Here is a 21,789-nt window from a genome sequence, read left to right as displayed (position 1 = left end):
GCTGCGCCCCTTAAAACCCTAAAACAGAGAGAAACTGTTTTGCTCGGCTTAGAGGAGGGAAAAAGCGATTGAGAAAGTTGGTATAGCCTCTTAAAAAAAAGCCGTTTCATATTCAGATACCACGTGGATAAAATGTACAGTTTTTCGAAAAGTGCCTCCACCTATTTACTTAATGCCAAGTCTACCCTTGACGAATGTAATGCTGGCAGAATCGAAACGTGCAGACTTTACGTATTTGTGCTCATTCTCGTCACCATATGATATGACTAACAAAAAGGTAAAAAACAGAACGTCCGGAAGCTATGTTATTTTCGTAAATAAGACGGAAGTCAAGAGCACTTTCTTGATAACAGTACAAACTTATCTGAATAAAATTTGGATGACCTTATCGCTCATCTATGATTGGTTTCGCTTCTTTTATTACATGCTGAAGTTCACTCTTCACACTTCACACTGTAGAAGAAGAGGAAGCGGCAAGACCTCTTTCTCCCTCTCCCGCCATTTCTACCTGCGGCCTCTTCATCGATCCTCCGGAGACGATCGATCGATATTCCGTTTGTTGAGAATCCGTTCCCGATCGTCCAAACGATCCTTCTCTTGAGATGCTGAGAAGGAGATCATGAGAGGATTCCGGCGGGTTTCCGGTATCTTCGAGGCGTAGGTTTTTTCGGAAAATTTCGTTCCGATCGTCCTTTTGAGAATCCGCCGGAGTTGGGCGGAGTGATGGCGCGGCGTGGGGCTCTGGCGGTGGTGACGGTGGTGGTACTGTTGGCGGTGGGGGCGGAGGGCGGGTACATTGCGTACAACACGACGCCGGGGGTGGTGGAGGGGAAGATCAACGTGCACCTGGTGCCCCACTCCCACGACGACGTCGGCTGGCTCAAGACCATCGATCAGTACTACGTCGGCTCCAACAATTCCATCCAGGTGGGCCCCACTCTTTCTCTATATATATATTTAATACAATCCATTGTACCTACAATTATAGTGACAAAAGTAAAAAAAAACGGCAAAATCTCGGTAGCTAAAAACTCGAATATATATATATATATATATATATATATATATATATATATATATATATATATATATATATATATATTTGTAAATCTTGCTTTTTTTGGCAAAATCTCGGTAATAAAAAATAAATTTAAAGTATAAAAATATTTTTTATAAAGACATAAAAATAAAAAACACACTGTTTTAAGATAAATAACCGATAAAAACATAAGTATCACAAAAAATTTGCGTTTTTAACTTTCAAGTAATTTCTCACGAGATTTTCATAAATCAGGGAGATTTGTCACTATGCCTACAAATAGTTGGAATCTCTTGATGCCTGTTGTTTTAAGTCAATCTAATCTTATAAATGTCTTCAACATGTTCGATTTAGTAGGAATTGATTTTTGGATCATGAGTTTTCAATGAAAAAACATGTTTATATGAGCGATGCATTATAGCAGTTGATTTTTGGATCGCTGGAAAAACCTGTATACAGGTAGGATTCCAGCGATCCAAAAGCGGTTCTCACTAAATAAAACATGTAGATCCCAAGGGTGTTAGATGTGACAAAAAAACAAAAAAAAAGCAGCCTTTGCTAAGTCGATTGTATATGTATGAGGCCCGCTAAGTTAACAGATTAATTCGACATTGCCGGTTTTCTTTTTCCCTTTTTATGTGTAGGGAGCATGTGTGCGGAACGTATTGGACTCTGTTGTTGCTGCGTTGCTGGCGGATAAGAATCGGAAATTTATCTTCGTAGAACAGGCAATGATACTCGCCAACACTAGTATTTTCTCTTCCTTAATTGTTATTATTATGTGTTTTTTTGGTAGGTGTTTAGCTGACTGTAAGTGAAAAGGATCAGGAATTTTGGTGTTTTGACGCCTTCCGAATTACGATGCTATGGTTCCCTTTTTTTCGTTTTGCAAGGGACCTGATTTTTTTGGCAATGCAGGCATTTTTTCAGCGTTGGTGGCGAGAGCAGAGCGATATGGTGCATAAGATTATGAAGGAGCTTGTTAGCTCAGGTCAACTCGAATTGATGTATGATTTTTATCGTCTTTACAATCAACTGCAATCTTATTATGAATTGGGTACCCTTGTTTTTTCGTGTTCCAGTCAATTTGGAGTACTACGGCTGGTGGTATAGAAATAGATTGAGCTGCATTTCTTGTTTTCTTTCACTGGTTGTGTAGAAATGGTGGTATGTGCATGCATGACGAAGCAACAGCACATTACATCGACATGATAGATCAGACGACTCTTGGTCACCAGTTTATTAAGAAGGAGTTTGGCCAGACACCAAGAATTGGTTGGCAGATTGACCCATTTGGGCACTCTGCGGTGCAAGCTTACTTGCTCAGTGCAGAAGTGAGTTTCCTTTTTTTTTTCCCGGATGGCCATGGATCAGTTGGCATTTTATATTTTGTGTGGAGTAATTTATTTTCCTTCTTTTATTTTCAATAGCAGAGTGCGAATTGTTGGGTTGCAATAGAATTTGCTTGCAAAGAGACTTAATACAAATTTTACTGGAACTAGCAATTTTCTCCCTGGCTTAATTTAGAATGTTTATTTTTTGTGATGTGCAATGGACATTCTTTAAGTAATTTACAATTTAAAATTAGCTTATGAGATATTGTAGCTATGTGAACATTCCCTGTGCCTTGGTAATTTACTATTTCAATTAGTTCATGGAAAATTATAATTCCATACTGCACTGATATTAATGTTCATCCATGTGCGGACCTTTGTTGTCTTTTATGACTTATGATTCTTGTAGCATCCATTTGAGCCATCAAATAAATGATGCCATTTCTTTTACATCACTGTAGTTAGTTGGTAGAATGTACCTCCTGTTTTTTAGTGGTCTGTCTTTGTTGAACATAAAAAACGGAGTGCCATGAGCATTTAGGAGGAGATCGATCAAAATAATTATTATTTCTTTATGCCACTGGCATAACATGGAATTTGAAATGCATACTAATAAATGTGCTGAAAAAACACCATATAAGATGGTGAACATAAAATAGGTAGATTTCCTTTTCATTAGTTTGTGATCTTTTTCAGGTTGGCTTTGATTCACTTTTTTTTGCTCGAATCGATTACCAAGACCTAAAGAAAAGAAGGGATAAAAAGAATCTGGAGTTTGTATGGCAGGGTTCTAAAACGTTTGGATCATCCTCACAAGTAAGTGTACCCTGTGGCTTATGTCTTATCTATACTGAATGTTCTGGACTGAAAGAGGGGTTTTCCTAAGGCATGAAATATGTTTCTCAAGCAGCTGTATGTAGTAAGTGAGCATCAGCTTGTAAGTTGTAACAATTATTCTTTCTCCAGGTATTTGCTGGTGCCTTTCCTAATGGGGACTATGAACCACCACGTGGTTTCCATTTTGAAGTGAATGATGACTCTCCAGTTGTTCAGGTTGGTGTCCATGACTTTTTGGTATGTGAGTAAATGCCCACATTCATATCTCTGTTTCATTTTTCAGGATGATGTCCTGTTGTTTGATTATAATGTCCAAGAGCGGGTGGATGACTTCGTAAATGCAGCAATTTCACAAGTAATGTTGACATGCTTGCATTTCAAGATCTTGCATTTTTCTCTTCATGTTTTGCTTCCGGTTCCTGTCTGACATTCAATACATGTATTTAGCTATTCTATTTAAAATCTAGTGCTTGTAAGGAGTCTATTGTTGCAGCACTGCATGGCTGTTTGTATGGATACTTCTATCCTTTCCTAAGATGGAGATACTCATTTGATTTCAGTAAATAAATTTCCCCTCTTTCTTTTTGTAGTTTACAATTATATAACTCTTTAAAAAATGAAAGAAATTTGGTTTTAAAGGCCGTGTGAACTTTTTTTTCCCTGAAATCACTAGGCTGATTGACTATTGGCTTTGCTAGATATACCCTTTAAATGAACCTTAGGTCTCCATTGGGAGTTGGAAGTTATAACCTAAGTGTTGGAGAAATGGAAGGAGTACAATTCCGAGATTGGCAAAATATCCTGGAGATGAGATATTTGCAAATCTGTTTTCAGGTGCATAAACAAAAGTTCCAAATCCTTGACCCACCGCTCAACTCCACAAATGCTACCCCAATACATTTCTCCTAAACCACCATCTATAACCAAGTTTGTCTCAACTTCCCTCTAAATTTGCAAATCCACTGAACTTCCACTACCTAGACAGGGAATGGGTGACACAGAAACCATGGGTTTCTGGTTGTTATGGAACTCAAGTGCAGTGCTTTTCAAAGCATAACTGAAATTGAGCGTGGCTTCAATTTTGCTGTCTGATGCAGACTGGCTATGTTGGTTCCTAGAATAACTTTGGATCTAAAGTTGGCTGTTCTCTACACATTTTGTTGAATAAAAAGTTGGTCTTGGTCTAAGGGCAGGTGATTCCAGGTTGGGAATTTTATTTGGTAACAAAAGAATAGACTCCATGGTACCTCATATGTGGACATGTTCATTGAGGTCCGTCCATGGAGTTTCATATTAAGACTTGAGACTGTAGAATCTAAGACTACTGAAAATTATAAATTTTGAGCTGCATTAGTGAAAATCCAAAGTGAAACCTGCAATAGAGGAGAGGAGTTCATGTCCAGACATTCTTGATCCCTTACCTTGTCAATAATGAGCAGCAATCGATATTTTCATTGTATAATACAGAAATCCTATTAGTTTTATACAAATAGTGATTAAAATAAGTGCTGTAAAAGTCACAACGTACTGCATGATGTGTTACAATACACAGCTAAAAAGGGGAAAACAAATATGTTATATCTTTGAAACTAGTTTTAAGGTTTTATCAGTACTACACTCTAGGCATCTTATGATAATGTACCATACCATACAATACATCCCGATATGTAGTGTACAATACTGTCGAAAAACATATTATATTGACACTCAAATTTTATGATTTTTCTAAGAGGTCTGTCAATTTTTGGCCAGACCACTTTTACTTATAAGGGACAATTTGGACCTCCAAACACACCTTAATTCATTTTGGGAGCTTTGGATGTGAGATTTTAACATTTTCAACAATGAGGATTGTGGAGTTTTTTTGCTCTTCATTCTAAAGGCAGATTTTTTATGAGAAGGGGGTTGATTTCTGATTGTTGAGGTGAAGGAAGGTAAAGCTCATCGCTTTCATCAATTTTTAGAGGTTTTGAGCTAAAAAGCCTCTCTCATTCCTTAGCTATATAAGATTTTGGAGTTAGTCAGTCTCAAATGATCCAGCATGGCGATGAGAAACCTAAATCAAGAGTGGGGAGTACTCTTTCATTTAGATATACAAGATTTGGAATAGTTATGAGCCCATTGCCTCGTATGATCTGACATTGGAGAATATTGCTGTGGAGTGTCTACCAAAACATCATCTTTTGGTCTGAACATGAAACAATATCGTCCTGTGCATGACAAGAGGCCTGCTAGCAGCTGTAAATGTTAAAATATGTATATATACATATACTTATATATACATACTTATATATACATATATTTCACCCAAATACCCGATAGGAGTATTTTGGTAAATTGCAATGTAATTTTGTTTTTAGGATTTTCATTTTCTTTTTTTCTTTCCTTTTTATTTTTCCTTTTTTCTTTTTTTTGTCTTATTGTTTTTGGACCATTAAGGTGCCCCACCATCTAGTCGTTGGGGGGCCCAACGGTCACAAATGTGACCGTTGGGGCTCCCAACGACTAGAAGGGATCCCTTTCTTGGTCCCTCTTAATATGATGGCTCCTCTATAAATAGAGGAGCTCTCTCACTTGTAAAATAGGCTTTTTCAGCCCCCTTTGTCTCTATTGAATAACATCTTTTTGCCTTTTAGGCACTTCACCCCTTAGTGGGTTATTTTGTGCATTCTTCGTGCTTGTGCTCTTGGCTCTTGGTTTGACTCCTTCTAAAGAGACCTTTGGATTATTGGCGCTTTCGTTGTTTTCATTACATGGTATCAGAGCAAGGTTGTTGGTGATCTTGTCTCTCTTCCTGTGGGTGCATTGGGAAGTGTGCCTCTCAATCTTTTGAAGATACCAAAGGTTACTCTTGGCATCAATGGAGCGCGGATCAAAAGTGAAGCTCTCTTTTAAGCTCAATGGATCCAATTATCTTATGTGGGCCTTCGCTATGGAAAACCACCTAAGAGGTAAGAAACTTTGGGGTTTTGTTATGGGAACTACTCCCGAACCTTCTCTTGTGCTTGCTAAAATTGAAGGAGAGGTTGAAAAAGCTTTAGATGACGATGAGCGCATGAAAGCTATCAATGACCACCAATCCAAAGTAGAGGATTGGGAAAGTAATCATGCCAAAATCTTGGCATGGTTTATGAACAATGTTGACTTCAAGAATTGTGCCAACATTGCTAAGTTTAGAAGAGCCAATGAGGCATTGTTCTTTTTTAAGGGTATGTATATCAAAAAAGATCTAGCTAGACAATTTTTTTGTCAAGAAAAAATTAGGTCTACTAGACAAGCGGATATGAGTGTCCATGATTACTTTAGTGCTTTAACCCCTCTTTGGGATGAACTTGCTCTTCTTGAGCCCAAGTGGGTGGCTCCGGAAGATATTGAGCTAAGAAGAGAACCAATTGAAAAAGAACATTTCTTTCAATTTCTTCATGGGCTTAATCCCGAATTTGAACAAGTTAGGCCATCTCTTCTTCATAGAAGTAAATCCTTACCTATTGAAGATGCTCTTGCCGAAGTATGCCAAGAGGAAACTCGTCTTGGCATAAGTTTTAAAAATAATGAGATTTTGGCCGTCACTAGGCCAGGAACCAATGTAAAAACCTATAGACCGCCTCATTTTTTCAAAAACAATGGGTATAGAAAGGGAGCGATTTGTCACTATTGTAATGAGCTGGGACATATTAAGCCGGTTTGTCCTAAGCTTAAAGGAAAGGTGGCCGTCGTTAGAGAAAACACTGCAAAGAAGGAAGAAGAAAATATTAATGGAGGAGATATCAAAGAAACTCTTTGCCAAATTTCCGAAGCCCTCCAACATCTCCTCAAGACTTTTTCAACATCAACTTCTGGAGCCGCCATAGCCTATTCATCATCACCTCCAGGTATGTGGATACTCGACTCCGGTGCTTCTTTTCACATGACATCTCACAAAAATTCTCTTTCAAATGTTTTTTTCGACCCTATATCTTCATATGTTTCAACGGTCGATGGAACTTCTTTAAAAATTAAAAGTATTGGAACACTTGATTTGAAATCCTCTCAAAATTTCTTTGTTCTTAAAGTAAGAGTTGTGTCAAAAGTCAACTTAAACCTTTTTTCGGTCTCCCAAATTACAGATCATGGTTGTCAAGTCTCTTTTTCACCTAAAGATTGCACCGTGCAGGATCTCTAGTCAGGGAAGCTGATTGGGCAAGGCCATAGGAGGGATGATCTTTATTTTATGGATTTTTTTACTCTTCCATCCAAGTCATTTTGTAATTTTGTAAATGTCAAAAGTATTGAGGTTTGACACAAGAGACTTGGTCATCCGAACTTTTTGAAGATGACTCTTTTTCCTTTTTTGAGCAATACTTGTAAAGACAAACACATGACTTGTAAAGATTGCATTTTTGGGAAATCTAAAGCTATTCTATTTCCTCAAAGAAATTATGTTTCCACACGGCCGTTCGAACTTGTTCATTCCGATGTATGGGGTCCCTCTCTTGTTGTATCTAAAAGAGGTTTATCATATTACGTGTTCTTTATTGACGATTTTACTCGATTTACATGGATTTACTTTCTAAACTGTAAATTAGAGATTTTCTCTTTTTTAAAAAAATTTCATGCCATGGTTAAAAATTAATTTTTAGAAAATCTGTCTATTCTTAGATCTGACTCGGGAGTAGAATACATGTCCAATAATTTTCAAAAAAATTTAAGAGAAAATAGAATTTTTCATCAACGTTCTTGTCCTAACACTCCGCAACAAAATGGTCTTGCGGAAAAAAAGCATAGACACATAATAGAGACAACAAGAATTGATGCAGAGTAGGACCGGATCGGGCCTGAACCGCGTGATCAAGGCACGGTCAGGGAACCCGATCCACAGGGAATGGACGATCGGACCCAGTAGTTGGATCCGATCGCAGGTAAGGAGCCCCAACGCAAGGACGTGATCCTGCACACCTACTCCAGACGAGGGAAGGCCCGGATCGTTCCAGACCCCTCAGCAGAATGAAGACGTCCCGGGTCTAGGACCGGACCCGAGACCCGGGTCCACTAGCAACCTTTAAATACCATATTCTAGGGTTACGTGCAAAAGAGAATTTTTTAGATTACCGCAACTTTTCTTTTGATTGTTTTTGTTTCAGCAGTTTTCCCTTTGGATTCTTATTCTCCTACCTTGTTGATTTATTTTTTCCGTTAGTGCTTATTCTATTGTTCGATTGAAGCTTTTATTTTATTGAAATAAAAGAAACCTGCACCGTTATTTTCGGTGATCTCTCTTCTTAGTTCTGCACATCGCACGACCGTGAGGGTCGTGCCCTCATCTTCTACGATCGAGTCCCGTGAAGCCGATTCCCTCATTACATCAAAGTGGTATCAGAGCCCCAGCCCTCCTCCTTCGTCAACAGCATGGCGCAAGAAGCGAGGAACGATCCTACAAGCGGGAATGAGCGAGAGGAAATCAGTAATGAGGATCCAATGATGCGGATGATTGATATGATGATGAAGATCCAGGAAAATATGCTACGTGTAAGCAAAGGACGTAGCCGGCATGTCGAAACATATGGACGGGATCGAAGGTTGGCTCGTCGCCCTTGAGTCATCGGTGGAGCAATGTGCGATGTCAATGCAAAGAACAAGAGTGGATCTGGATGATGGCGCAATTGATCGTGTGAATGCAATACTCGCGAAAACAGTCCAGCCGACACACCCTCATTCTGTTCGCACCATTGTCTCACAACCGGTACTCCCCCTCCATCCAGGTTCGGTAGCGTCTGCGACTCACACAATCGATACCCTCCAGCTGAACCAGGAGATCACGGTAGGACACTCCCACGTCGCGGGTGTGTTATCGCTTTGGCCTCGAGCCACGGGGGTTGCGTCGTAGGTCGGACCGGGTCTGTAGGACCCCAGCGTCACGCTGGGTCCAGCCGCAGGCCTGGGTTCGTGGCCTTGAGCCACGGGGGCTGCGCCGCAGGCCGGGTCGGGTCTGCAGGACCCCAACGTCACGCTGGGTTCTGTCGTAGGCCTGGGTTCGTCAGCCCGACCCGGGAAGGATTCCCCTTTCCCTCCTGAGCCCGTGCCGCGAGCAGGAGCAGGGGGACCTTTGTGGATGGGTCTGAACCCAAGAGGGTCTAGATCGGACTTTGTGACAGCGGGACTAAGACCCAGATCTCGGGGACCATCCTTTGGGTCCCAGGAAGCGGGTCCGAGTCTTGAAGCCCCATACCCGACCTACTCAGTTGGGTTCAGTTCGCAGTTCGCCTCGAATCAGACCCAACCCACTACTTTTGAGCCCCAAAATAGATCCAATACCAATCCAAACCTATATCGGACCCGGACGGAGCTCCAGTTTGAATTTGAGCCGGGTCAAAACCAGACCCATCTTGTTATGGATCAAGGATCGAGTTCAAACCAGGCCTTCTCACACCACAATTCGATCCATGATCCTACCTATCCCATTCTGGGTCCGACGAATAGCTTAGGTCTTGACCCGATCCAAATTCAATCAGGTGAATCATCCCAGTATTACACCAACCAAACCCAATACCCATACCAGACCCAATCTGTTAACCCATCCCCGATCCTGAACCCAGTTTCATACCCGACCCACTACCTCTACCCTAACCCAACCCACAACCCAAACCCAAACCCAAACCCATATTATCCCGTTCCTATCCACCTAGAGCCCGAGACCCGACCAACCCGTCCACCTTTAGTAGGCTCTCCTGTCATACCGGTGCCACAATGCCGGCCACAGATGGTTTTCACCCACGGGCAAGCCAGACCGAGGCAGTTTCCAACAGCCGCCATGCAGATTCAGCAGGGACCGGTGCGACCTGAGCGTCGACCACCCATCATGGGAGTTCGTCAGCACCATCCTCCAGGTGAGCAGTACCGTGAAGATGGTAATGAAGCAGTGTTGGATGATGATGCTTTCTGGAACGAGTATCCTGCAGGAATGGTGGAGACTCGTCAGTAGAGAGCACCAGAGCACCCCTCCCCCTACGGGGTGAAGCTAGACCTTCTGGAGTTCGCAGGACGATTCGATGCGGAGCAGTTCTTCGACTGGGCCTATGCCGTATAATTTTTTTCGACTACCACACTGTAGCTGAGCACCGTTGTGTCTTTCTAACGTCCACCCGGTTGAGAGGTCTAACGCAGACATGGTGGGTTGAGCTGCAGAGGTCAAGGGAGCGATAGGGACTAGAGCACATACAGACATAGGAGGAGATGCATAGATTGATGCAGTCAAAGTTCGTGCCTTCAGACCACGCTGAGAGAACCTACAAGGAGTACCTGACCCTGCATCAAGGCACCCGTACTGTGGCGGAGTACACTGCTGAGTTCCATCGTCTATCCCTGCGAGTACAGATCGAGGAGACCGCCCGTCAGCAGGTCACGATGTATATTTTTGTTCTCCGTCCTGCTATTTCTGATGATTTCAGTTGTGTCACAGTCGAGTCATTAGATCAGGCAAGCAGTTATACTATGAATGTGGAGAAAAAATTGAAAAGGAGGCAGGAATATAGAGTCTCCCGCAGTGACCAGTCCAGTCGACCCAAGTCGAGTTTCCCAACCAGGGGAGCAAGCTCCCCTAGGAAGGAAGACTCCAAGTCCACCCCTAGAGTAGACCCTAGCAAACCTGATCAGTCTGGACCCGCTTACCTCACCAGATTCAAGGCCAAGCCTAGTGAATCTACCATCCGTTGTTTTAGGTGTCAAGAGTTAGGACATGTCGAGTCCCAAGTGCCCCACCGTGAGCAAGAACACCCATTTTGTCGAGGGTATTGTTGAGTCAACGTTTGATAGTGAGAGTGAGGATAAGTCGTTGGGTGAAGGAGAGGATGAGAGGGAAGTCATAGAGTTCGACGGCAACGTCAAAAATTTATTGTCCATCCATCATGTTTTGACCGCACCCCGGGAGTCGACCCCTGCAAAATGGTTGCAGAATAACATTTTTAGAACCCAGTGCAACTGTGAGGGGCATGCATGTGATGTTATAATTGATACTGGGGCGTGTGAGAATATGGTGTCCGAGAGTGTCGTGTCCACCCTGAACCTTAAAACGGAGAAATTGTCCCAACCATACAAGATAGCATGGTTCAAGAGAGGAAACGAGGTTCCCATCACCCAGCGTTGTCTAGTCAGGTTCTCTATGGGGGAGCATTACCACAATGAGGTATGGTGTGATGTAGCCCCTATGAGTGTGTGTCACATTCTTTTGGGTCATCCCTGGCAGTTTGATCGCAAGACCATTCACGATGGACGTAGGAACACGTACTCATTTATTTTTAAGGGTCATAAAATAATCCTTCTCCCTATCAAGGAGACCGATTTTCCCACGGTGGATAAGCCTGAGAGAGTTCCTCGGCTCGCGGGCCTATCTTACCGAACTTTCTTGAGCCGTTGTCGGGAGGATGGCTATTGTTATGCCCTGGTGGCTAAGCCGTCTATGAGTACATCGTTGCTAGTTTTCCTGGACATCGCGCCCTTAGTTGAGAAGTTTCGCGACATTATGCCAGACGACCTTCCTGATGGTCTACCTTCGATAAGGGTGGTGCAACATGATATTAATTTTGTCCCAGGGTCAAGTCTCCTCAATCTCCTCGCGTATCGCATGAACCCATCCGAGCATGCCGAGTTGTTGAGGCAGGTTCAAGAGTTACTGCAAAAGGGTTTTATTCGTGAGAATGTGAGCCCTTGCGCAGTACCCGCCCTGCTCACTCCTAAGAAAGATGGGTCCATGCGCATGTGTGTTGACAGTAGAGCGATAAATCGCATCACTGTCAAATACCATTTTCCCATTCCTCGTTTGGATGATATGTTTGATATGTTAGCTGATGCCTCTGTTTTCTCCAAAATTGATTTAAAAAGTGGGTACCACCAAATCCGTATCTGAGAGGGGGATGAGTGAAAAACGACATTCAAGACACGTGATGGATTGTATGAGTGGTTAGTCATGCCATTTGGGTTATCAAATGCCCCGAGTACTTTCATGAATATGATGACCCAAGTGTTGCATCCTTGTATAGGAAAGTTTGTCGTTGTATATTTTGATGACATTTTGATTTATAGTTCTTTGTTTGATCATTTGAGTCATTTGCGTCAGGTCTTACAGATTTTAAGGAGGGAAAAGTTGTATGTCAATGCCAAAAAGTGTGAGTTTATGACGTCAAGTGTTGTGTTTTTGGGTTTTATTGTGTCGTCTGATGGAGTTAAGGCGGATCCCGCCAAAGTCCGTGCGATTGTAGAATGGCCTACCCCAAATATTATATGAGAGATCCGTAGTTTCCATGGGTTAGCCACTTTCTACCGTCGTTTTGTGAGAAATTTCAGCACTCTCATGACCCCTATCACGAAATGCCTAAAGGGTAATAGTTTCCATTGGACGTCTGCCACGGGAAAGGCCTTCACGCTCATCAAAGAGAAAATGACTAGTGCCCCCGTCTTAGCCCTTCATGATTTTAGCGCAGTCTTTGAGGTTGAGTGTGATGCCTCTAAAGTGGGAATTGGTGCAGTCTTGAGTCAGAACTGCAAGCCCATTGCTTTCTTTAGTGAAAAACTGACTTAAGCTAGGTGCCAGTACTCCGCTTATGATGTCGAGTTCTATGCCGTTGTTCAAGCCCTTCGTTATTAGAGGCATTATCTCATTTATAAGGAGTTCATCTTGTACACGAATCATGAGGCGTTGAAGTATTTGAATAGTCAAAAGAAGTTGAGTGCTAGACATGCCAAGTGGGTCAGCTTCTCGCAAGAGTATACATTCACTATTCGCCATCAATCAGGTACTCTGAACAAGGTAGCTGACACACTTAGCAGGAAGAATAGTCTTTTTATGACTATGCCAATGCAGGTCATTGGGTTCGAGCAGTGCAAGGAGTTGTACCCAACGGACCCTGATTTCAAGCAGGTATGAGAAGGGTGCCTCTCCCCTTATAGCACCGCTGACCCACGGTTCAGTATACATAACGGTTATCTCTTTCGAGGTAATAAGTTATGTGTGCATGCCTTCTCTCTTAGACTTCAATTGATTTCTGAGTTACATGAAGGGGGACTAGCTGGGCATTTTGGACATGATAAGACGTTCGCTCTGTTAGATGAACGCTACTTTTGGCCCAAAATGCACAAAGATGTTGTCAAGTTTATTCAAAGTTGTCGAGTGTGTCAAGTGTCCAAGGGTCGACGTCAGAATAGTGGGTTGTATACTCCGTTGCCCATCCCTGAGCGGCCCTGAGAACATGTGTCCGTGGATTTCATTGTGGGTCTTCCCAGAACCTCGCATCGTTTTGATTCCATCTTAGTTGTGGTTGACCGATTTTCCAAGATGGCTATCTTTGTCCCGTGTAAGCGAACTACCAACGCCTTGTTAGTAGCCTCGTACTACTTCAAGGACGTGGCCCACTTTCATGGATTGCCCTACACGATCACCTCATATTGTGACACGCGCTTTATGAGCCATTTTTGAAAATCGTTATAGGCCTTATTGAAAACCAAGCTCTAGTTCAGCAGTGCATACCACCCACAAACCGATGGCCAAACCGAAGTTGTGAACCGTACCCTTGAGAACTTGTTAAGGAGTCTAGTGGGGGAGAATGTGATGCAGCGAAAAGGCGATGCTTTCACGATAAGGGGTGCCCTCGCTGGCGCTCCTCAATGCAGCCACAGGAGACAGACCACAATGTAACAGGCCTGACACTGTTATAGTTCTTCCACGCACGATCAGGCGTGCGACAATAAATAACACAAACGAACTGCACTTGATGCAGCGAAAAGGGGGAATTGCAAGGGTCACGCGAAGAGGGGCTGACACTGATGGCTTCGTGCGATGCACAGCTGTGCAGCCTGAAGGAAGAATCCACTAATAATGCCCACAGAATGGGTTTGACAATAGGGTGTAATGAATAAAAACAGCAAAAGATCACTAGGTCTGAGTAACTTGTTATTATTAAAAGACTGACATTGTTGACAGGAAAAGAGAAGCTGCTGCAATAAAAACAAAAGAGTAAAATGTAAAACAAAGAACTTAACGTAAAAGCTGCTGTAGAAAACTGTGTAAACTGAACATGACAGAGGAATAATAAACAATAGGGAAGTAAAGACAAAAACTATAAATGCAAAACAGAAAGAATAAAGGAAAATGACAAAGGAAAAAGGAACAACTGAAAAACCCAAAAGCAAAGGCTGCTGCAATCTTTAATTACGTCTTCTCCCCCCCACGCAACCCTAGAATAGGGTATTTTAAAAGTGGCTAACGGATCTGGATCTTGGGTCCAGTTCTCGGACCCGATCATTCTTTATGTTGCAATTGGATCCGGATCTCGGGTCCGGCCTTGGACCCGGGACAGCTCTTGTTTCCTGCTGGATCTGGGACGTCCGGTCCTGCTCTGCATCATTCTTCCCTGGTTGGGAAGAAGTCGACTCTGACGACTTGTTGTCACCACGATATGCATATAAACCAGACACATTGACGATAGGCAACATGTATCGATATTCTCGGACGACCCCCAAATCAAAGCCTGTAGATTTGTTTTGAAGTTGACCGTCTGTACCATCTGCTATGTCACCCCATGGAAGCACAAGCTGAATTTCTGTCCCTCCAGCACGTGGTCTTAAGGGTTTGGCTAGAATCCCAACAATCCAAGCATGATTACCAAAAACTGGACCACCTTCTGAAAATTTTAGTATATTTGCCCTGAATGCATAGTGGCTCTGCTCACCGCCCATAGAGAAATCCCCGCTCATGATCTTGTTCCCCAAAACAAACCCAAACGGCTTCAAAAGATCAATTATTGTTGGAATGTTCAATGTTCCGTAAAGAGGCTCGTCATTCCCCATTGCCGAAACCATAATAATATTATTTGCAGTCAACTCCCAAACCGTTTCGACCAATGGAAGGTCTAAGTAATCAGGTCCACCAATACGCAACTTTAAGACATCTATATTTATTGCAATGGCATAATTGAATGCATCAAGAAACCATGATGGATATGACACCATCTGCTGGATGATCGCGGGGCCGACATCCTTGCACATGCCCGCTTTAATGTCATTCGGTTGCACATCGGGGCCCTGCAAGCCCAACCCACCTTGTGGTGCCAGCTCCCCAGCGCAAGGCCACGAGCCCAGGCCTTGGACAGGACCCAACGTAACGCTGTGGTCCTGCAGCTTGGGCCCAGCCTGCGATGCAGTCGTAGGGACTCGTTGCCACTGTTGGGGTGCATTCACACCTTGATGGTTCGGTCGGAGGGTACCTGGACTTGGGCGACCCAGGGTCGATGCTGATTCGAGATGGAGGGAGAGTACCGGATGGGGAGAACTGCCGCAACCTGCATCTCTGTGCAAGGTTTCCTCAACGCCTTCTTGTCGCGCCGTGTGTTGGAGCGTCATCGGAGCTGGATCGACGATGATAGTATCAACAAGTTTAATCACACGTGCGCCTAACTGATTCAATGGCACTACGTGCGCATCGACCTTGGATTCAAATGCACCCAACCGTGCTTTGACCCCATCCATGCGCTTCGACAGACCAACTATCTCGTTCTCCAGGCGTAGCATATCTTCTTGCATCTCCGTCACCATGTCGATCATCCGCTTCATGATCTTCTCTCGTGCCTTGCCGTTCGTAGGACCGTTCCTCGCCCCTTGCGTCATGCAATTGACGAAGGAGGAGGGGCTGGGCTCTGATACCATTTTGATGCAGCGAAAAGGCGATGCTTTCACGATAAGGGGTGCCCTCGCTGGCACTCCTCAATGCAGCCACAGGAGACAGACCACAACGTAACAGGCCTGACACTGTTATAGTTCTTCCACGCACGATCAGGCGTGCGGCAATAAATAACACAAACGAACTTCACTTGATGCAGCGAAAAGGGGGAATTGCAAGGGTCACGCGAAGAGGGGCTGACGCTGATGGCTTCGTGCGATGCACAGCCGTGCAGCCTGAAGGAAGAATCCACTAATAATGCCCACGGAATGGGTTTGACAATAGAGAGTAATGAATAAAAACAGCAAAAGATCACTAGGTCTGAGTAACTTGTTATTATTAAAAGACTGACATTGTTGACAGGAAAAGAGAAGCTGCTGCAACAAAAACAAAAAAGTAAAATGTAAAACAAAGAACTTAACGTAAAAGCTGCTGTAGAAAACTGTGTAAACTGAACATGACAGAGGAATAATAAACAATAGGGAAGTAAAGACAAAAACTATAAATGCAAAACAGGAATAAAGGAAAATGACAAAGGAAAAAGGAACAGCTGAAAAACCCAAAAGCAAAGGCTGCTGCAATCTTTAATTACGTCTTCTCCCCCCCACGCAACCCTAGAATAGGGTATTTTAAAAGTGGCTAACGGATCTGGATCTTGGGTCCAGTTCTCGGACCCGATCATTCTTTATGTTGCAATTGGATCCGGATCTCGGGTCCGGCCTTGGACCCGGGACAGCTCTTGTTTCCTGCTGGATCTGGGACGTCCGGTCCTGCTCTGCATCAGAATGTCAAAACATGGGACCTAGTCTTGCCTCAAGCCGAGTTCGCATATAACAACTCCATCAACCGGTCCACGGGCAAGTCTCCTTTTCAAGTGATTTATGGTCGGTCACCCACTCATGTTGTAGATCTAGCACCTGTGACCAGTCTCCCAGACCCAGCCCCAGACGCGTTTGATGCCATTGAGTACATGTGTGATATACATAGGCAAGTCCGAGCCAAGCTTGTGGAGAGTTACGAAGCTTACAAAGCTTTCGTAGACCAAGGTCGTCGCGATGTTTAGTTCCAAGTTGGTCAGTTAGTATGGGTTTACCTGCGTCTTGAGCGTTTGCCAATGGGTACTTACGACAAGTTGAGTCCTAAAAAATATGGCCCTTTCAAGATTCTTCGGTGATTGGGACTGAATGCCTATCTCCTTGAACTGCCCGAAGATTGACACATTTCGCCTACCTTCAATGTGTCTGATCTATATGCTTATTGTGGAGACGATAAGTCGTCAGAGCCGACTTCTTCCCAACCAGGGGAGAATGATGCAGAGCAGGATCGGATCGGGCCTGTACCACGTGATCAAGGCACGGCCAGGGAACCCGATCCACAGGGAATGGATGATCGGACCCAGGAGTTGGATCTGATCGCAGGTAAGGGGCCCCAACGCAAGGATGTGATCCTGCGTACCTACTCCAGACGAGGGAAGGCCTAGATCGTTCCAGACCCCTCTTCAGAATAAAGACGTCCCGGGTCTAGGACCGAACCCGAGACCCGGGTCCACTAGCAGTCTTTAAATACCCTCTTCTAGGGTTGTGTGCAACAGAGAATTTTTGAGATTACCGCAACCTTTCTTTTGATTGTTTTTGTTTCAGCAGTTTTCCCTTTGGATTCTTATTCTCCTACCTTGTTGATTTATTTTCTCTGTTAGTGCTCATTCTATTGTTCGATTGAAGCTTTTATTGAAATAAAAGAAACCTGCACTGTTATTTTCGGTGATCTCTCTTCTTACTTCTGCACATCGCACGACCATGAGGGTCGTGCCCTCATCTTCTGCGATTGAGTCCCGTGAAGTCGATTTCCTCGCTGCATCAAGAACTCTACTAGTTTCAAAAAATATTCCAAAATCCTTTTGGGCCGAAGTTGTTATGACAACATATTTAATTAATAGAACACCCTCGTCCTCTTGGGAAAATCTGACTCCGTTTGAAAAACTTTACAATATGTCTCCCGACTATAAAAGATTAAGAGTTTTTTGATATAAGTGTTTTGTTTTAACCCACAAAAATGATAAACTTTCTTTAAGGGCAATTGAATGTATTTTTTTAGGATATAGCGAAAAACAAAAAGGTTACCGCTGTTTTGACCTATTAAATAACAAACTTTATATTTTGAAAGACATCACTTTTTTAGAAGAAGAAAATGGTATTTCGCATAACCTAAATGAAAATGTTGATTACTCCTTTTTGTTTGACTTGTTATCTCAAGAAAAATGCATGGACGAACTTGTTGAATCTATTGAATCTCCTGAAATTACCATTGAGGATCATATTGAACCTCAAAATGATGAGCACCATGATCTACATGAAAACATAAATGAAAATATAACAAGTCATACACAAGTTTATATTAGAAGAAATGAAAATAATCTTCCCTGTGCCCTTGAAAAATTCTCTCAAAACGAATCGTTAGAAGAATCCTCTCAAAGGAGATCAAATCGTATTTCTAAGAAACCTAATAGATATATATCTTATGATTCTTTTTCTCCAAATTTCTGAGCTTGTTTATTAGCTCTTCATTACTTTCATAAACCATCCCATTATAATGATGCCAAACAATATGCCCATTGGAATGAAGCAATGGAACTTGAACTTAAGACACTTAATAAAACACAAACTTGAGAAATCATTGATCCCCCTAATGGCAAGAAACCCATTGAATGTAGATGGGTTTTCAAAGTAAAAACTAAAAGTAATGGTTCTTTAGAAAGATTTAAGGCTCGACTAGTAGCCAAGGGATATGTCCAAGAATATGTGGTGGATTATGATAAGACTTTTGCACTTGTTGCTTGAATGACTAGTGTTCGAGCCCTTATTGCAATAACTTCTATTAAAAAATGACCCATTTTTCAACTTGATGTCAAGAATGTTTTTTTAAATGGAGAGTTAGGTGAAGAAGTTTATATGGAACCACCTCCTGGCATGAATCTACAACAACAACAACAACTACGCCTTCATCCCAAAACAATTGGGGTCGGCGATATGAACCAAAAAAGAAAATCATTCTGGGTCTTCTATATGAATCCTTCTCCTCCAATCATTTCTATCCAATGCCATGTCCTCGGTGAGGTTCAAAGCATTCATATCCTTTCCTATCACCTCCATCCATGTCTTCCTAGGCCTACCCCGACCTCTTTTAACTAATATATTTTCCCATTTCTCCATCCTTCTAACTGGAACATCATTAGGCCTTCGTCGAATATGTCCAAACCACCGTAAACGATTCTCTCTCATCTTATTTTCAATGGGTGCAACGCCTACCTTCTTACGTATCTTCTCGTTCCGAATCTTATCTTTTATTGTATTTCCACACATCCATCTCAGCATACGCATCTCAGCTACACTCATTTTTTGAATATGATGTCTCTTGGTAGCCCAACATTCCGTACCATATAGTAAAGCGGGCTTAATAGTCGTCCTATAAAACTTTCCCTTCAACCGCAATGGCATTCTACGATCGCACAACACTCCAGTTGCACTTTTCCATTTCATCCACCCAACCTTTATCCTATGATTTACAACTCCATCAATTTCTCCATACTTTTGAATGATAGATCCTAAATATTTGAAACAATCATCCAACGGTATTTCTTGCTCACCAAGCTTCTCTACACTCCCATCACTACTTCGTTGCTTACTAATCTGGCATTCCATGTATTCTGTCTTACTCTTACTCAACTTAAAACCTCTTGCTTCCAATGTCTGACTCCATAATTCTAACTTAGCATTAACCCCAGCTCTAGACTCATCAATCAAAACAATATCATCAGCAAACAACATACACCATGACACATTTTCTTGAATTGATCTCGTAAGCTCATCCATCACTATAGCAAATAGGAAAGGACTTAAAGCAGATCCTTGATGTAACCCAACCGTTATAGGAAAATTGGTTGTCACCCCTCTACAAGTGCGGACATTGGTTACTACTCCTTTATATATATCTTTAATTATACTAATGTACTTGAGAGAAACACCTTTCTTCATCATTGTCCACCAGAGAACGTCCCTAGGTACTCTATCGTATGCCTTCTCCAAATCAATAAAAACCATATGCAAATCTTTGTTCCTCTCTCTATTTCTCTCAATAAGTTGTCTAAGAAGATGTATAGCTTCCATAGTTGATCTTCCAGGCATAAAACCGAATTGATTCTCCGATATCATGACAACCTTCCTCAACCTAGACTCAATCACCCTCTCCCAAAGTTTCATAGTATGACTCATGAGTTTTATACCACGATGGTTTGTGCAATCTTGTATATCACCTTTATTCTTATATAGAGGCACCAAAGTACTCTTCCTCCACTCATTAGGCATCTTATTTGTCCGTCAAATCTTGTTAAAAAGATTTGTCAACCATTCTAAACCTTTATCTCCCAAGCATTTCCAAGCCTCGATAGGTATACCATCTGGGCCAACTGCCCTTCTTGATTTCATTTTCTTCAAAGCCTCTGCAATTTCTTTCTTTTGAATCTTGCGCATGAAGTCACGATTCATCTCATGAAAATGAATAGAGAAGTCTCCAAGATCCTGAGCATGACTTTCATTAAATAGCTTATCAAAATAATCTTTCCATCTCTCCTTAATCTCCTCGTTTTTTACTAAAACCCTTTGCGTTTCATCTTTGATACATCTAACCATACCCAGATCCCTCGATTTCCTATCTTTCATCTTTACAAGCCTATAAATATCCTTCTCGCCCTCTTTGGTATCCAACTTGTCATAAACCTCCTTATATACCTTATTCCTCGCGTTTCGAACTACTTTTTTAGCTTCCTTCTTTGCTATCATATACTTCTCCAAATTCTCATTATCACGACTCTTACTTAGATTTCTATAACACTCTCTTTTAACCTTAATAGCTAATTTGACATCCTCGTTCCACCACGATGTATCCTTACCTAGCGGTGCACCGCCTTTAGACTCAGCCAATGCCTCCTTAGCCACCTTTCTCATGCCACCCACTATCTTATTCCATATTGATTCTGAATCCTCCTCGAGACACCAATCAACTTCCTTAACTACCTGCTCTACAAACATTCCTTGTTTAGCTCCTTTTAGTGCCCACCACTTAATTCTAGGATCTATCATATGTCTATCCCTTTTGCGGCATTGTCTAATTCTAAGATCTAAAATTAAGACTCTATGTTGTGTAACTACACTTTCTCCCGGTATAACCTTACAATCGATGCAACAACCCCTATCTCTCTTTCTAAGTAGGAAAAAATCTATCTGACTCATATTAACCCCACTTTTAAATGTTACTAGGTGAGACTCCCTCTTCCTAAACCAAGTGTTTGCTAAGATCATATCATAGGACAAACCTCCTGACATGAATCTAAATGATAAAATTTTGAAATTAAAAAAGACATTATATGGTCTTAAGCAAGCTCCAAAAGCTTGGTATAACAAGTTTAATAATGTATTAATTGATTTGGGTTTTATTTCCTTTTATACTGACAGTGCTCTTTTTGTTAAGAAAACAAGTGACTCCATTGTTATTCTGTTTTTGTTTGTTGATGATATGATCATCATTGGAAGTGACAAAAAGGGAGTAAATGTTATTAAGTCTATGTTAAAGAAAACTTTTGATATGTCTGACTTGGGTTTTTTGAGATATTTTTTAGGTATTGAAGTGACATATTCTCCTCGAGGATACATTCTATTTCAAATGAAATTAGCCGCAGACATCTGTACCAAATCAGGGGTTTCAGATGAAAAGAAAGTGGAAACTCCTGAAGTTATAAATGCAAAGTTGAGACTTGAAGATGGTGTTTTTCTTGAAGATCCTACCCCTTATCGACAATTGATTGAATCTCTTACTTATCTAACACCCGTCCGGATATTGCTCAT

At 42.1% G+C, this 21,789-nt stretch overlaps 1 protein-coding gene across 2 annotated transcripts in view; it reads left to right on the top strand.

The window, feature by feature from the left end:
• The first annotated feature begins 400 nt into the window (after nt 1-400).
• Nucleotides 401-21,789, top strand: part of LOC149851520 (alpha-mannosidase At3g26720-like) — a 43,043-nt gene continuing 21,654 nt past the window's right edge. For both annotated transcript variants that reach the window (XR_016430995.1, XM_090001065.1), the window contains exons 1-7: nt 401-927; nt 1,684-1,767; nt 1,958-2,046; nt 2,199-2,373; nt 3,070-3,189; nt 3,340-3,426; nt 3,494-3,565. Coding sequence is in view for 1 of the 2 variants with exons in the window: in XM_090001065.1 (XP_089857191.1) it covers nt 724-927; nt 1,684-1,767; nt 1,958-2,046; nt 2,199-2,373; nt 3,070-3,189; nt 3,340-3,426; nt 3,494-3,565 (831 nt within the window). In the remaining variant the exon portion in view is untranslated. The remainder of the gene's footprint in view (nt 928-1,683; nt 1,768-1,957; nt 2,047-2,198; nt 2,374-3,069; nt 3,190-3,339; nt 3,427-3,493; nt 3,566-21,789) is intronic.

Source organism: Nuphar pumila, chromosome 1 (genome assembly GCF_984573655.1).
Source record: "Nuphar pumila chromosome 1, dmNupPumi1.hap1.1, whole genome shotgun sequence".
NCBI lineage: Eukaryota > Viridiplantae > Streptophyta > Magnoliopsida > Nymphaeales > Nymphaeaceae > Nuphar > Nuphar pumila.
Note: the sequence above shows the minus strand (reverse complement) of the source record. Positions and strands in the feature narration are given on the sequence as shown.